Raw genomic sequence first — 16,941 nt, 5'->3', positions numbered from 1 at the left:
TTGACGATTAGTTATTGTTTTGTTGTTTCTGTTGATGTTTTTTTTTGGTTTATAAAAATATGGTTGTTTGGTTGTTGGTTATTATGATTACTGCATTGTTTGTTTCGTATGTATTAAATTACTTTGCTATTTAAACAATCTAATTTGTTTGCATTGGTTCTGCTTGTTCATCATCAATCATTTCAAGCTAAAAATAGTAATAAATAATAAAAATATAAAAGTTAGTGTTTATGAATTACGATATGACGATATGGATGAATGATAGTTACGTATGGAGCAGTATGTTCATCTTCGATGATCTTAAAAGGTTGATCGTGACCAACTATACCGATTGAAACGTTCTTTGAAGTTAGACCAGTGTCACTGTTTGGAATGGTTTCTCTGAGTGCACGCAAACCGTGTACAATCAATTCTTGTAATGAACATCCTTCGAATGCTTCAAAGTGCTTCTCAAGATAGGTCTTGGCCGATTGTGATCTTGCACCAATCGAAATAGATTTATATGAATAAAAGTTACCTGATGGACATGTTTGATAAATATGAGCTCCGGTTTGCTATAACGATTGTTAAATTAAATTAAATTTAAATTTAAATTAAATTAAATTAAATAAAAATAAATTAATATTCAAAACATCCTATCTATACTATCTAATATTCTACTACTTACATCGTATCCAGCAACTAATAAACCAACACCATATGGTCTTCTACCATATCTTTGAGTATGAACTTGTGATTCTTTAATGATAAACAATTAAAAAAAAAAAAGTTAGTTTAGTTTATATTATATTATGATAATTAATAATTAATAACATACTATCAGCAACTTTTGTAACTAAACGTTCAACTCTCATATCTGATTCGTAGACGTATTTATAGTTTGCACATTCGTTTCTCATATAGTTACAGAGGACTCTGGCGTCAGCGGTCAAACCAGAGATGGCAATACCAATGTGATCGTCGACGACAAATATTTTCTTTTGATATGAACCCAACTCTGAACTGGATCTCTTGAGTGATACCAACACTGCGTACTGTTTCGACTTGAGTGCAACAGCAGCACTACCTTGCTTCACTGCCTCCATAGCATACTCTATCTGATGAATACGTCCCGATGGACTGAATGTTGTGATATCTGAATCATATTGATTTCTGTACATCTTTTAATGATATTTATTTATTTAAACTAAAAAACAAAAAATAAACTACTTATATTATTATTACTATTTACAAAAAATAAAAAAATAAATTTAATTTTGGAAAATGAACATCAAAAAAAAAAAAATTTTTAAAAAATTGATGATTAATTTTTTTATTAGATTAAATTGTTTTAAAATTTACAAATGGTGGTTGAACTTCAACAATAACTTAAAAAATTGATGAAGATGTTCAGTTACATTATTATTATTTAACCTAACATGTTTTTGATTCGTAGTTTTTATTTATTGATAAAATTGATGTTTAAAATGTGAGTTACTTTCTAAGTATGATTAAATGAAATGCCAAAACTTTTTTTTTTTTTAGAGTTTAAACCTTTAATTATGAAATAATGTTACTGTTTCTCGTTGATTTTATAAGTTTAGTTTCTCAATCGGTTTAAGAAATTGTGCATGCACCACGGAAGCCATGGATTCAGCGGCTGCAAATGGACATCTCAAGTTTAATTTGGTTGCATAAGAATCGCACTGAAGGATGTACCACTAAAACAATTGACATATCATCAGAAAATGGTTGGGTTGATGTTGTGGAATGGCTCATTAACAACAGAACCGAGATTGAGGTGGAATCTATCAAGGTTCGTTCTGGAAATGGGTACAAGACAGTCAATGAGTGGCTTGACAGCAGACCATTTTCCGAGAGTAAAGTTAAAAATCTAAAGAGGATGAGAGAAGAAGATTTGGGCACAAATAGTAATAAAATAAGATTAAATAAAGAGAATTAATTGATAACATCATCCACACTGTCAAATATTTTTATTAATAATACTCCAATACCACTGGATTGATTTATAATAAAGTTATTTTTTTATTCTTGTGAAACATATGCTTTGACTTTGATGATTATCTTTCTAAGGAGTGATGGTAACCACGCAGTTGTGTTGACGAAATGATCTACCTTACGACCGACTTCAGCGAACATCATACGACTCATTTGGTTGGTGGCATAACGAATCTTTAAGAACTTATAATATGCAAATACGCAAATCGGTGATGCTCCTCTATATATTGTTAAATAGCTATTAATAAGTGTTATTACAAAGACGATCTATATCAATTGAAACCTTACCTAAATATACTGAAAATAAGGAATACCATGATCCACATCTCCATTTGAACAGCAAATTCGATGGCTCTCTGTCTCTTTGATTGCAACAATGTTACATACTTGTAGATGAATGCATTGTTTCTAACTTTTGGTGCAAGAACACCGAGCAAGTGGAATAATGAATATGTAAAGTTGGGCATTAACAAAACTATATTTATATAAAGATAGAGATAGTAAGTTAGTTAGTAATCAAGTATGATAACGAACGTTAATTATCAATCAGCTTACCTAATGATGGTGGACCAAGGAAATACATGATTAGACCCAACATGAGGAAATGAGCATTATCATTTTTCAAGGCAGTATCAATGAGACGTTCTCTATCGAATGTACCTTCATAGGTTTGGAACAGTGGGATCGAATAGGAGATGATCGATGCTAGGAATGCTCTGTAAAAGTAGGTTGGATTGTTGGTGAACAAGAACAGTATAGTCAATAGGAATATTGCAAGTTGTGCAACCACCCATGAAACATATAAGAAATGTGAATATTGTGGTGATGCTCTTGCTGCTGCTGCTGGTTGTGGTTGTTGTTGTGATTGTTGTGTAGGTGGAGGTGAAGATGATCTTTGTTGATTATTATTACTATTATTATTATTAGATGGTGAGGTTCTTTGATTGGTAGTATTTGATGAAGTTGTTGATGTTGATGATGATGCATTAGCTTTATAATCTCTTACAACATAATCTGGATCCTATTAATATATATTTTAAAAATACCAATCAATCAGTTAGTAAGATAGCATTCAAATTGGTCATTTAAGATTTGTTATAAAGTTTGACACATTACAATCTGATCTTTATAGTATCTCTGTTTAAATTTGAATATTAAATGTTCGCGCATAGTGTCGTTTGGAAAGTAAAGATTATTTAAATAACGGTTCCATTCAGCATCATTCTCCCAATCATGACTATCAAATGATTTAGCCATTATTACTTTATTAAAAATATATCTATATTATAAATATATAATTTATAAATAACTAAAATAAATAATGTTGTTTGTTCACAAAGTGAAATGATGACTCAAAAACTCATATAATTCTTTTTTTATTTTGTTTTTATTTTTATTTTTATTTTTGCAGATGTGTGTTGTTTAGACTGTGTTTAAAATTGAATACAATTTTTGATCGATCAAAATTTAAATAGTCTTGACATTTGAAAATTTTTGATATGAACGTCTTATTTATTTATAAATGAATATAATGTATCTATATTTAAATCTCTTCTAATTCACCTTGATCGTTGGATTTGAAGAAAGTGTAACTTAGAGTGATGTCAGTGATACCTTTGAGACTCTTATCGTCAAGTAAGTCTGGTTCGATTACAAACAAAACTGGCATGTCGATTGTTTCATTTGATTTAATACGTTGTTCGTCAAAACAGAAACATTGGATCTTGGTAAAATAAGGTCCTGCCTTCATAGGTGTAATATTATATGTTGCTACTCCAATAATTGGCGCATCTGTATTATTTGTTGCCTTTTATGTTTATAAAATATAATTTGTTTTTTTTTAAAAAAAAGTTAATTTCTTTTGTACAAATATTTATCAGTTATCATTTATATTATATTACCCTGTAGAATGCTAAAACAGGTTCACCTGGTAAAACTTCGATTGATTGTTGAGTTGGTTTGAATGTCCATGGAATCTTGTTACCAACCGATGATGTAAAGGTAACCTTGATTGGATAGACCTCACGATTGAGATTACGTTTCGATGTGTCCAATAGAAGATCTTCTGACTCACGTACGGTACCACCATAACCTGTCACTCTACAAAATACACGATACAAAGGTACTGCTGCATAAGATGCACCCAACACTGCAATAATCGATGCAAGTACCCACATTCCAACATTCTTATTCTTTTCTTTCAACTCTTCACTATAATCTCTTCTATCTCTTCTTTGTTGTTGCTGTTGCTGTTGCTGTTGTTGTTGTTGTTGTTGTTGTGATTGATCTTCTTTTGGTTGTTGTTGATCTGGTTTATTCTCTGTAGGTTGTTTTGGTGGTGGTTGTTGTTGTTCGGTAGAATAACTTCTAATACTACCTAGACTCTTACTATAATCTAAATTTCTATATAAACAATTATTATTATTATTACTTTTTATATTATATATTGAATTTAATGAAGAAGTAGATGTTGTGAAACTCTTATTAAAATTTGAATTGAATGATGGACGTCCAACATTTTTTGTAGCTGATACAGCCCATGTTATACTAGACTTATTTAAAAATCTTTTTACATTAAACATTATTATAACAACAATGGTTTAATATCAGATTGAATAGTTTGTTTTCGAAACTGATCAACTTCTAAAGTAATATGCAATCTGTGTGGGTTGATCAAATAAAACACACGAATCATTGGGTGTCAGAAAACAAAAAAAAAAACAAAAAACAAAATAAGATTTTTTTTTTTTTTTTTAATTAAAAAGAATTTAGAATAGATACTTATTGATTAGTTGTTTAAACAAAAAAAAAATCAAAAACAAATAATTAATTATAATAAGTAAGAGTTAATTTTTTTTTATTTTGAAATAACAATTTTTTTACACTTCTTGTTCTTGCACTTTATTATTTTCATTTGGGATGATTGGGTCACCCATTTTATCGACCTGAAGAGGATCACCCATTTTGTCAACTGGAACATCGGATTCACTGGTTTGAGTATCGACTTCCTCCATTTGTTGACCACCTTTGAGATTTGGAAGGAAGAGGTAAAGACAAACTGTACAAACGATACCGACACCACCGAAAATCCAAAACATCGTACTCTGACCAAGATACTTTACTACTGTCAAGAAGACAAATGATAAAATCAAATTAAAGAACCATTGTAAAGCATTGACAAGTGGTGCTCCAATATTTTTAATATCTTCTGGCATAATTTCATTAATCGTAAACCAAAACTAAATATTAAGTAAAAACAAAATAATTAATAAGCTTGTTTATAGAATCGATCAATCAAATGATCTACATACCAAGGTACCAATAGATGCCTCAAAAGCACCAACAAAGATAAACAGGAAAACAATTGATGTCCAACCTTTGGCAGTTCCATGAGCAGCCAAAAAGACAATGGCAATGATGATATCACTCATTGTCATAACAATGGAACCGCTGAACAATAGAATCTTTCTACCAACTCTCTCTACCAAGGAAATAGCAATCAAAGTTGTTGAAACATTCCAAATTTGTAAAATAACTGCTGCTATTTCTGGTGCATCTCTTCCTTCAATACCAGCATCAGAGAAAATGGTTGTTGAGAAATACCTGTAAATAAATAAGTGTAAGTAGTTTGATTTTAATTTACTTTGAGAATTAAATTACATACATAAAAGCATTGATACCTGTTAATTGAGCAAAAGCAGCTAAAATAAATCCTAAGAATAATGGTTTTCTTGCTCTCTTTGACAACAATAGTTTGATAGTGCTAACACGAGGAGTCGAACTGGTTTCTTCTTGTTGTTTTCTTTGTTTCTTTTCAAGGAAAACAGGTGATTCTTTCATAATTAACCAACATGCAAATAACATAATTCCTGGGACACTTCCAATTGCAAACATCCATCTCCAGTTATTGGTTGATCTCTTAAGAACTAAACCAATAATATTGGCAATTAAAATACCGACTGTAATAGAAATCTAAATTACAAATAATTAATAATTGAATTTTACTTGCAATAATAAAAAATATTTACTTGGAAGAATGAACCCAAAAATCCTTTTTTTTCTTTGGGTACAATTTCAGCAACCATAATAGGACAAACTGATGATGCACAACCAACTCCCAATCCCAGGAGAATTCTTAGAATACCAACAGCTACAATAGAGTCGACAGCACATGACGCTATTGCTCCGGCGACTGTAGAGAGAGCAGTAAACAAGACAACAGGTTTTCTTCCAATCTTATCAGCTATGAAACCACTAGTCACAGAACCAATAACAGCTCCAACCAAAATACTACAAACAATAAGTCCCTGAGCAACCGTACCCAAATTATATTGATCTGTCAATGGTTTTAATGCTCCCGCAATAATACCTTAAAGAATGGTTTATAAGTTAAGAGAAACTAATTAAAGTCTATAAATAAAAAAAATGATTATTACCTGTGTTGTATCCAAAAATTAGACCACCACAGCACGACAATGATACCAGAAACCAATGATTAAATGCTAATCTATTTAATTTTTCTTGAAATGTCATTTTATACTATTTAAAAATTAAACATAATAGATAGAAATATTATATAAATAATAAATTAATAAAAGGAAATTTAAAATTTTTTTTTTATTTGATTTGGTTTTTTTTTAAAAAATAATTAAATGGATAAAATACTTTAAACAAATCATATGACTTATTTTAAAATCGAAGATTACAAGTTGAAATATATTAAACAAAGATTTAATTACTATTATAATTTTAAAATATGTTAACTTTTGATTATTAATTACAATATTATAGATTTTTAGCTGTTGATTGAATATGTATACAAATTTGATTAATTGTGTTGAAATGTTAATTTATGATATTTAAAGAATAGCAACAACATTAAGATAAAAACAATTATAGTAGGAGAGAGATAACTTTGTTGCTAACACTCGGAAATTTTGAGATTTCAAAAATAGTTTTAACCTTATTAAATATTACTATTTTTTCTATTGTATAATATGAGTAGTATGGAGGTAAATTACATTACACCATACCCCTTTACTACAATTAAAAATACTATAATGGTAATTAAATATATACCAACCAACACTGAAACAGTTAAATACACAAAAAATTTAAATTTGTACATAAACCACTTTCATTTTATTCAACACAACACTTGTCTATAAAATAATAATTGGGTGGTGTGAATTATCGGTGTGATGTTGTGGTGATTTCGATTGTTTAGATATCCATATATATATGGTTGCATATCCCATTGATTTTCTTGCGAAATTTTAATTTATTTGAGATTTCCAAGTTGAATTTCAATCAAATGAAAATGATTGAATTGGAAATTTCCCAATCTCAAATTCATTGATGAGTGGTAGTGGTTAGAATTATATTGTGAGGTTAGTGTTTTTGATTAAACTACAAGTATCAGTGTAGATATATAAAAAAGAGATTTGTTTTCTGAAATGATTTTTTCATTGCACAGTGGTTGGTTAAATTAATATCTCACCACCAAAAATATTGATTCGGTAATAAAATAAGTATTATAAAAAAATACATACCAATGATTATTAATTGTAGAATTCGATGATTTGAAGATATATGATTAAAAATGAAAATGATTTTACAAAAATAATCTTTCAAGTTTAATTTGAAAAAGAAAAAAAACAAAATAAAATACAATTATTATTTAGAATTTCCGATACTCTTCAAATTCCAACGATCAATTAATTAAATAAAAATAAGTTTTTTTTCTTTAAAACTAATGATCGGAATCCAATGTAATTTTTAACTTCCTCTAGATCGAAAAAAGAGTGCCAATCAAGCTAAAGAAAGAATTGGAATGGAATTGAATTTGTTAAAAAAAAAAAAACCTAAATTTAACTGATTTTGGTTTGAAAAAATGAGATTTGATTTTTTTTGGTAGGGAATGTTGAACCATTTATATTCCGATTCTATTTTTCATGTTTTTGCACACCATATGATGGTATTCACGATAATATTATTAAAATTTACCAACTTTGATTGATTTGTATAAATCTGCAAATAAACAAAAAAAAAATATTAAATTTAAATAAAGTTGAAATTTAACAAAAAAAAACATTGGTAAATAAATAAAACCAAACACCAAATAAAATTGAGTTAAAACATTATTAGAATATTATAATTAATTATAATTTGTTTTAAAAGTTTAACTGAATTATTATTATTAATAACAAACGATGATATAAATGAATTGTAAAATAGTATCGTAGAATTAATGGAGTGGGCTGTTGTTTGTTATCAAAAATGTAAACTTTAATATAATTTGATTAGTTATAAAGAAAAAGTAGGTTGAATTTAAATTTTAGTTTGAGGATGATATTATGATAAATTAGAAGAGATGTTAGTATAAAGATAATTATATGAAAATGTTGATAAAACCAAAAATGAATGAATATTAAAAAACATGAAATTGGAGGAGTTAGCTATATTAATTTTACAAATATTAAAAATGGAACTTTCGTTATTATGCACCTATTCTCTTGTAAAGTTTATGTTTGAAACGTGATAGGCTAAACTCTTCCATTGGAATGGGTGGTTCAATATCCATGGCGAGGTCCAAAACTAGTTGTCCAATGGCCGGTCCAAATTTGAAACCGTGTCCGCTGCACGGACTTACAATGATGAGATTTCGATGCGCTGGATGTCTGTCGATGATAAAGTTGAAATCCAATGCACTTGTGTAGTGACAGGTGAGTGAGCTTATCTCTTGTTCGCTTTCGAGCGATGGCATGTAGTGGTGCACAAACTCACGCACCGCCTTGGTGTGCTCCTCTGGATATGGCTTCTTGGCGCCGTCCATCGATTCGAGAATGGGACCACTTCTATGCAGTCCGACCTTGACTCCTCGCACCTCAATCTGCGGCAGTGTATAAAAGATGGATTCGCCAGCGTAGTAGATCGACACTGGACACGAATGCATTGAATGGTCGATAGTTGGTGGTGTAGTGGGTTTCGGTGCAAAGTAGAATACCTTTTCCTGTGTGACATTGACTGGAACTCGCACCTCGAGTTGCGATCGCAACAACACGTCATTAATCCAACCTCCACACGCCAACACAATCTTCTTTGCCTGGTAGGTACTGTGGTCGAATGTCTTGACCGTAACCAAACTCTCAGAATCAACGGTGATTGTATCGACACGTTTATTGGCAAGTGTGGTGGCACCATATTTTCTCGCCAATTTCCACATGGTGGAAACAGCTTTGGAAGCGAAAACCACACCACTATCCGGTTGGTAAACTACCAATGTTTCTTTTTGGAATTTGAATTGTGGGAATCTTTTATTTGCTTCTTTATAATTTAATATACTATAATTTATTTTATTCTTTAAAGAAATAAACCTGCTGTATTAGAAAATCTATCTTTATGTATATACATATGAACATGTTTAAATTGAATCATCAAAAATTAACAAACACTTACATTATCATAGGCTATTAATAACTGTTTGAGTGCTTCCTCTTGGTAACCACCAAAGTCAATACCACCGGTGATGTGAATGAGTTTCTCTTGTGATTCTTTCTCGGCTTGTGCCCAGAGAGGATAAGCTAGTTTCGATAGTTTTATATAGATGTCCTCTGGGTAGCTGTATCTGATGATTCTACCGTCACCGTGGGACGATGCATTTGTGTGACACATGTCGTATTGCTCCAACAACAGTACTTTCAATCCGCTCTTTGCTAGCATGTAGGCACTCGATGATCCGGTGATACCACCACCAACCACAATGACATCATAGAACTTGTCGTCCTCCTCCTCTTCATCCTCGTGCTTCACTGCCTTTTGGTGGGAACGATCAACCTTTCCTTCCTCTTGACTCGCACCGATATGAGATTTCAAAGATCTCAATCTTCTAAAGATACTACCTGTATTCATTGCGTATATAATATATGGATAGTATAACCTTTCAAATGCACTATAAAACTGGTTAAATAAAAAAAAACAAATAAAAGTCAACTGAAATTTAAAAATTCGCAAAGGTCAATTCAAAAAAAAATCTTTAGATTAAATTTTATCTTTTTTTATTTTCATAAAAATATCTTTAGAGAATAAATTTGAAGAATAAGTTCTCTAATTCCATCAAGGATTCAAAAACACTCTTTGGTTGGTTCTGAAGTTAAAAGTCATGATGTTAACATCATTTTGTAAAAAATGATTATTCTTTGATAATTATTTTATTATTATTTGTTTTTTCTTATGAGGTCTAAAAACAAGACAATGTATGAATGTCAAATACAAATGAATTCATATATTTTCTTAAATTTTAATAATGATTCATTTCAATTTATTAATTTAAAAAAAAAGATAATAAAAAAAATAAATTAAAAAAAATGAAAGAAAAAAAAAACGAAGAAAATCAATTTTGACGCTTCGTTGTTGGTTGTTTGGAGACAAGCTCTTGTTTTATTTCGAATTAGTTTTATTCCTTTTTCTAGAACTAGATAGATTTATAAAGATATGCCAAAATCAGAAGCTTCAGCCGCATCATCACATTCTGTAGATGCACATGATAAAGCAGCATTGCTATGCAGCAGAGCCAACGATCTATTGACTTGTTTTAGAGAGTGGTGTTTTACATGGTGGTTGTGATCATGACCATGCTGATGGACATGGTCATAGTCACGGTGGTGAACACCATGGTCATTCACATTCACATGGACATAGTCATGGTGGTGGACACGGACATAGTCACGGACATGGTGGATGTAACCATGATCATGGTGAGGAAGAGGAAGAAGAATCACATGATCATCACGGACATAGTCATGGAGGACATGGACATAGTCACGGTCACGGTGGACATGGACATAGTCATGGTGGACATGGTGAATGCAATCATGATCATGATGAAGAAGAGGAGGAGGAAGAGGAGGAGGAGGAAGATTATTCAGAGGAAGTAGATGAAGAAGAACAGATTTTAGATGAAGCAGCATCACTTTTCACACAAGCATTGTCATTGGATGGTGAATCGATTGAAGCTATCTTGGGACTTGCATATATTGCCGGTCTTAGAAACGAAAACACCGAATCACAAGAGTTACTCAATAGAGCAGAGCGTATCTCACCAGGAGACGAGCGTACCAAAGCACTTAAAGAGGCACTCGCTGAGAAGATTGAAAGACAAACAAGACATGAACTACAGAAACAAGAGAATGCCAACGAAGGTGATGATCTAGAGGGTGTATTACCAGTTGGTCCAGACGTACCAGATATGCCATTCATCATTGAGGTAAGAGCTTAGCTTATACATAGCTTTATCAAAATTAGATTTCATTTGAATTTGACAATCTAACTAACCAACTGATATTGATCAATATCATTGTTATATTATTAACTTTTTTTATTTTTTAGAAAGGATCAGTTACAAAGAAATTTATCGTTACACTTAGATCTATTTTCGATAGATTCGATTTAAACAAAGATAATTCACTTAGTGTAAAGGAACTGCAAGCATACTCTCAATTTGTCAGCAATCAAACACTAGATAAGAATACAATCAACTTTTTAATGAAAACATACGACTCTGACAAGAAAGGTTTGACATTTACCGGATTCGTAGAACTCTATGTCAATCAAACAATGACAGAACCAGAAGAAACTATCAAGGATTTACAAACATTGGGATATAATGCAAGACTTGAGAGAATGGCATTATAAACAAAACAACAATAATAAACGTCAATATAATAAATTAATAAAATAACCCTAGTTAAATAACTACTACTAATTGAATTATTTGAGTTCAAGATAATAATAATAATGTTAACAACTTTATCAAGTTAATGATCTAATTGTGTTTTGTATTAAAAAAAAAAAAATAGTTGAATTTCAAATTATTTTATTTTTTTCGAAAATAGCAGTTAGATTTCATAACACTAAAAGCTAAGATTAGACTGAGTAGTATATAATTATAAATACTCTATCAAAAATGTCACAAAATGGTGTAAATAACACTAATCATAATAGTAATAATAACAATAATAATAATAATCATCATAATAGTAGTCAAAAACCAAGACCATCAACAGATTCAACAGCATCTTCATCTTCACATAGTAGACATAGTAGTAGTGGTGGTCACAGTCATGGTCACGGTCATCATGGACATCATCATAGCAGTAGTAGTAGCAGTGGAAAGAGAGATAGTACATCAGCATCACTACCAGGTTCATCACAGTCACACAAGAGAGCATCGACTTCATCGTCGAGTGGATCAGACTATGCTTGTCAGCTGCGTCTAAGCAACAAGTTGGCAGACACACCATTCGATCCAAAGTTCCTAGTGATTCCATCGGATTTCAATAAATTCGTACACTACAAGACAACTTCGCTCGAGAAGAACTATAAATACCCGTTGCTAACCGAGCCGAATCTTGGTATTCCGATCGAGTTGATCGACCCCGAAGTCTACAACATTCCAAAGACCAAGGTGGCAGTGCCCGAAGAAGATCAGCCACTGCTTCGCTCGCTCGACGAGCAAGACGCAGAGCTAAGACGTGCACCTATCAATCGTGGTTCGGCACTGCTACGTCCTGCCGTATCGTGGCTGCGTAAGACAGAGTATCTCTCGTCGCACGACAACCAGATGGGTCGTCCTGTCAAGCGTGCCTCAGAGTCGAACGCGCCGACCTCCACACAGTCGCCATACCAACAGCAGCAACAACAGGATGCCGCCGACATCGTACTGGTCGAGAACACCTTTGACGCCATCAACAACACCAACTTTGTTCACCCGACCAATCCATCGCTCAAACCGGTCAGCATTCTCCCGGTGTTCCCAGACTTTGATCTCTGGGCGAACGACTATACTGAGACGGTGTTCGATGCCGATCCACTCGAGTTGCCACCCGACAACATGAGAGGCGAGAAATTCCATGAGTACATTCAAGAGCAAGCCTATATCAGATCGAAAGGTATCATCAAGGGTATCACTGATAAATTTGTATATTACATTGCACCAAAGAATCGTGTTGAAGATAAGAACAACAACAACAATAACAACAACAGTAGTAGTCTTGATGATGATCTAGAGGATGATCAACACCCATATAAAATGTATAAAGTATTCACTTCCGATATCTTCCAAGCACAAGAAGAAAACTACTTTATGGTTATCAAAGATGATGGTGTTTACTACAATCGTTTACCAACTAAAGTTAATTTAAAGAGAGTTAAATCAAGAGTAAGTTTTGTTTTTCTTCATTAACGCTACTTCTTTTTTAGTACTAATCTATAATATCTAATAATGATGATCACTTTTTAATTAATTAGGATGATAAGATATTGGAAAAGAAGACAATTGGTAGACCAGAATTTGTAACTTATGAATCAAGAGAAATGACAAGACAAGAGATCGATCAAAAAGAAGAAAGTATTTCAAATTTAATCAAAGAAGATAGATCTATGTTTGCTTCAATGAAGAAATAAAAAATAAAATAAAATAAAACAAAATTAATATTAATAATAAAAAAAAGAAATTGAAATAATAATAATTATTGATCAAACAATTGATGATGATGATGATGATTTGTTTCTTAAATTATATATATTAATTTTATTTAATTTGAAATAAAATAATCAAGTAGTTTAGTTTAAGCACTCTTTGTCTTGTTGTTCTTCTTTGGTACAACGTATTGTGGGGTAGATTTGACGGGGACGGAGAATTGTCTACCGATGGCAACGAACGATTGGATGATCATGATGATTGGAACCAACAACCAGAGTCCGTTCAATCCAACGACGTATACCCAGAGTTCAAATGGATCCGATGAGATTTGTTCAGCCCACTTTCCGTAGATGTATGGTGTGATAAAGTAGAAGACGGTTCCGAGAGCTTGGAGCGAGCAGAGGAAGATTTGGAGGGCGTGACGGATACGCGATTGGAAGATCACCGACAACACCAACAAGAAACAAGCAGTTCCTTGGACCAACTCGAGGAAGCAGAAAGAAGACAACCATTGGGTCAGCAATGGCATAACGAAGGTCGTACTTGGCGTATTGCGAGTAGAGTGAGGCGTACCAGTGGAGGTCCAATGCCTTCTCCATTGGGACGTCTTCGAACATCTTCACCATGAAGTCGACCTTGGATGGCTCGGTGACTTCGTGGGCAAAGAAACCATAGCTACCTTCCAAGATGATGTGAATGAGACCTGACCATAACAACCAGAAAACAACCAACTTTTCCTTCTTGACGGTGAGTGCCAACAAGACACAAATACCAGTCAATGCTGCCAATGGAACGAATGTATACATAATTACTTTATATCGATTGAAATTGAATATAAAATATATAATTGTTTTTATGATTAACAAAAAACTACAAAAAAAAATCAAAAAAATCAATCTTAATTAGGTGCATTGCTTGATCATCAAAAAACAAAAAAAAATAATAAAAAAATAGAAAAAAAACATCATAAAAAAAAAAAGAAAAGTAAAGAAATCAAAGTTTTTGATATAACTTTCCTTTTTAGTAACCAAAATAAGAAAAAAAAAAACTAAATAAACAAATATCATAAAAAGATAAAAACATAGATTGATTATAACAAAATATTATAATTTTTTGTATAAGTTTTAACCCTCATTCATTTGAATATTTATAAAAACACTCGTGTTTTTTGTAACGAGACTTAATCGTTTTTTGAAAAATTGAAAAAATAATTTTAAATCATATTTTTAAATATTAAAAAACGAATCTTTTTTTATCAATCAAATAACTATATTTATTAATTTATATATTAAAATTAGTGAATAGTGAATAGTTTGATGTTTATAGAATTAAAAAGATGGTAAAGACACATCACTGTAAATTGACAACATGGAAGCCATCTGCTATCACATCGATCTCTGTCCACTCTAAATCACCATATATCATCGCTGTTGGTCGTGAAGATTCAACCATTGAAATCTATAAAAGATTTCAATTCGACAGATATGCTATTTCCTATGTATGTGTTTATTAGCTATTAGTTACGAAAAATAAATAAATATTAATCAAAGATAATATATTATAATTTAATTAGGTATTGGGAGGATTGAAATTCGATGGAAAAGTATTAAAAACAATTTGGAAACAATTTAAAGATTCGAATAGATTGATTTCAGTTACAGAGAATCATATTTATCAATGGGATGTCGACTCTATGAGTCAGATTCAATCGTTGTCGTCGTTTGGTGGTGATATTATCAATGTTGCTCTGAGTAACAATGGTGAGATGTTGGCTGTTGCCAGTAGCAGTATGGTGGTACATATTTATAGATTCGATGAAGACGACGGTTTGGTAGAGTTCTCCAAGTCATTCCCAAAGCTGACAGAGGGTACTCTCAAGTGTTTGGCATGGAGCACCGACGACAAACAGGTCATCGTTGGTTCCGACTCGGATCTGGTCGGATACTCGGTGGAGAAGATGCAACAGTCGTTCAATGTACACAGCTCCGATATCACTGCGCTCTGTATCATCGATGAAGACAATGTGGCGTGTGGACATGCCGGTGGACATATCACATTCCACGAGTTGAAGTACGGATCGCAAATCTCTGAGATCAAACAACACATTGCTGCCATTCGCGCCATGGTACTGGTCAATGGAAAATCGATCTATGCATCGGGAGACGATCCAACATTGGTCCGTTTCACACAGGATTCAGTTACCCATCGTTGGTATCTCGATGGATTGGTACGTAGCCACACCCACGACGTCTTAGCTATGGACACCAACAAAGACAGCCTTTTCACCGGTGGAATCGACACCATTATGCTCGCTACCAACCTCGAGTGTTTCGGTCAACCACGTAACAAGCCAACCAAATATAAATCATATCCAAGCGCCTCACTCATGTCGGTAGGAAGCAGCGAGTCTGGACAGAGCTTTATGGTGGATGCCGCTCGATCGTCAATTAACATCTGGAGACTTGGAGACTCTGATGATTCCGTCAAATCCACCAAAAACATGGCATTGATCAACGGTATTCACTTGCCAATCGCTAAAGAAGTATCGAAAATGATTCAATTCGACATAAAAGACAAAGAGTATATTAGAGCGGTGGCAATGTCACCGGACGCCACTACATTTGCTTATTGCACATCACGTGCAACCAGACTCTACAGATTCGATCCAGCAGCTATCAAAGTAAATAGAATCAAAGTGTTGGAAGGTGGAGATATCATTAAATTTACATCAAACTCAAAGAACTTGGTCATTGCCAACTCACAGTCCATTGTCAACTATTCATTGGAGAACGACACCCTTTCAACCATTCAGTGCGAGCAATCGAGAGACTCTAAAATCATTAGATCCGCAATCAACTCGCTGGCTATCTCTCCATGTTCCACCACAAGCAAAGGAGCCGCCGTCTACGCAGCTCTCTTTGACGCCAATGCAGTGGCATCGATCTACAACCTCACCGAAGAGAAATTCATTATCAACCTCCCAACCAATTTCAACAGTAGCACACTCCATTTCCACGATACTAAACTTTACATAGTTGGATCGGAAGTAATTGTTTACGATGTCAGCAAACTAAAGCACGTCGGATCACTCCAGTTCCCACGCTCACCCAAACCAACAACCGCTATCACCACACTCAACAGTCAAAGTTTGCTATTTTGGAATCAAGGATCGAAACTCTTTAAAATTGTAGATGCCAACAAACCGCAGACCATCGAAATTAAAACTGTACCAAATCAAATTTATTCAGCTGGTGTCACCCAAGATCAACAGGTTGTCATTTGCTCTCTACAATATAAAGACCAGGTATTTCCACAATTACCTCCTGCTATCAGACTTAAAGTTTTCGGCAGAAATTAATAATATCAAAAATAAATCAAATAAAAGTTTAACATTAAATCAAATATTTTAGAAATGATAGTAAATTCATTTAAATAAACCTTTCTTTTATAAAGAACATTAT

The 16,941-nt window shown here is 32.7% G+C and overlaps 8 protein-coding genes across 8 annotated transcripts; 3 read left to right on the top strand and 5 right to left on the bottom strand.

Annotated features, from left to right (window-relative positions):
• Window positions 1-139: 139 nt before the first annotated feature.
• On the bottom strand, window positions 140-1,160 carry psmA1 (proteasome subunit alpha; the record flags this gene model as incomplete). The annotated part of the gene is made up of 4 exons (XM_020578764.1): window positions 140-187; window positions 240-554; window positions 668-738; window positions 818-1,160. 4 exons carry the CDS (start codon window positions 1,158-1,160, stop codon window positions 140-142), a joined length of 777 nt encoding a protein of 258 aa, XP_020431228.1.
• An 865-nt stretch (window positions 1,161-2,025) lies between these two features.
• tmem33 (uncharacterized protein) lies at window positions 2,026-3,255 on the bottom strand (the record flags this gene model as incomplete). Its single annotated transcript, XM_020578763.1, has 4 exons — window positions 2,026-2,218; window positions 2,287-2,473; window positions 2,554-3,019; window positions 3,115-3,255. 4 exons carry the CDS (start codon window positions 3,253-3,255, stop codon window positions 2,026-2,028), a joined length of 987 nt encoding a protein of 328 aa, XP_020431227.1.
• Window positions 3,256-3,541: 286 nt separating this feature from the next.
• On the bottom strand, window positions 3,542-6,531 carry cox11 (cytochrome c oxidase assembly protein; the record flags this gene model as incomplete). The annotated part of the gene is made up of 7 exons (XM_020578762.1): window positions 3,542-3,805; window positions 3,900-4,545; window positions 4,882-5,237; window positions 5,310-5,601; window positions 5,663-5,970; window positions 6,027-6,288; window positions 6,488-6,531. 7 exons carry the CDS (start codon window positions 6,529-6,531, stop codon window positions 3,542-3,544), a joined length of 2,172 nt encoding a protein of 723 aa, XP_020431226.1.
• A 1,966-nt stretch (window positions 6,532-8,497) lies between these two features.
• Window positions 8,498-10,282, bottom strand: PPL_07928 (uncharacterized protein; the record flags this gene model as incomplete). Its single annotated transcript, XM_020578761.1, has 3 exons — window positions 8,498-9,358; window positions 9,457-9,957; window positions 10,271-10,282. 3 exons carry the CDS (start codon window positions 10,280-10,282, stop codon window positions 8,498-8,500), a joined length of 1,374 nt encoding a protein of 457 aa, XP_020431225.1.
• A 209-nt stretch (window positions 10,283-10,491) lies between these two features.
• Window positions 10,492-11,691, top strand: PPL_07927 (uncharacterized protein; the record flags this gene model as incomplete). Its single annotated transcript, XM_020578760.1, has 3 exons — window positions 10,492-10,530; window positions 10,598-11,263; window positions 11,386-11,691. The coding sequence occupies 3 exons, from the start codon at window positions 10,492-10,494 to the stop codon at window positions 11,689-11,691; spliced, it is 1,011 nt and encodes a 336-aa protein (XP_020431224.1).
• A 271-nt stretch (window positions 11,692-11,962) lies between these two features.
• Window positions 11,963-13,461, top strand: paf1 (RNA polymerase II-associated factor 1; the record flags this gene model as incomplete). Its single annotated transcript, XM_020578759.1, has 2 exons — window positions 11,963-13,216; window positions 13,306-13,461. The coding sequence occupies 2 exons, from the start codon at window positions 11,963-11,965 to the stop codon at window positions 13,459-13,461; spliced, it is 1,410 nt and encodes a 469-aa protein (XP_020431223.1).
• Window positions 13,462-13,812: 351 nt separating this feature from the next.
• On the bottom strand, window positions 13,813-14,286 carry ebp (putative 3-beta-hydroxysteroid-Delta(8),Delta(7)-isomerase; the record flags this gene model as incomplete). The annotated part of the gene is made up of 1 exon (XM_020578758.1): window positions 13,813-14,286. The coding sequence occupies one exon, from the start codon at window positions 14,284-14,286 to the stop codon at window positions 13,813-13,815; it is 474 nt and encodes a 157-aa protein (XP_020431222.1).
• A 530-nt stretch (window positions 14,287-14,816) lies between these two features.
• On the top strand, window positions 14,817-16,838 carry cirh1a (WD40 repeat domain-containing protein; the record flags this gene model as incomplete). Its single annotated transcript, XM_020578757.1, has 2 exons — window positions 14,817-14,978; window positions 15,054-16,838. The coding sequence occupies 2 exons, from the start codon at window positions 14,817-14,819 to the stop codon at window positions 16,836-16,838; spliced, it is 1,947 nt and encodes a 648-aa protein (XP_020431221.1).
• Between the last annotated feature and the right edge of the window lie 103 nt (window positions 16,839-16,941).

The sequence above is a fragment of the Heterostelium album genome (assembly GCF_000004825.1).
Source record: "Heterostelium album PN500 unplaced genomic scaffold PPL_scaffold8, whole genome shotgun sequence".
Classification (NCBI taxonomy): domain Eukaryota; phylum Evosea; class Eumycetozoa; order Acytosteliales; family Acytosteliaceae; genus Heterostelium; species Heterostelium album.
This window is presented reverse-complemented; position numbering and strand designations above follow the sequence as displayed.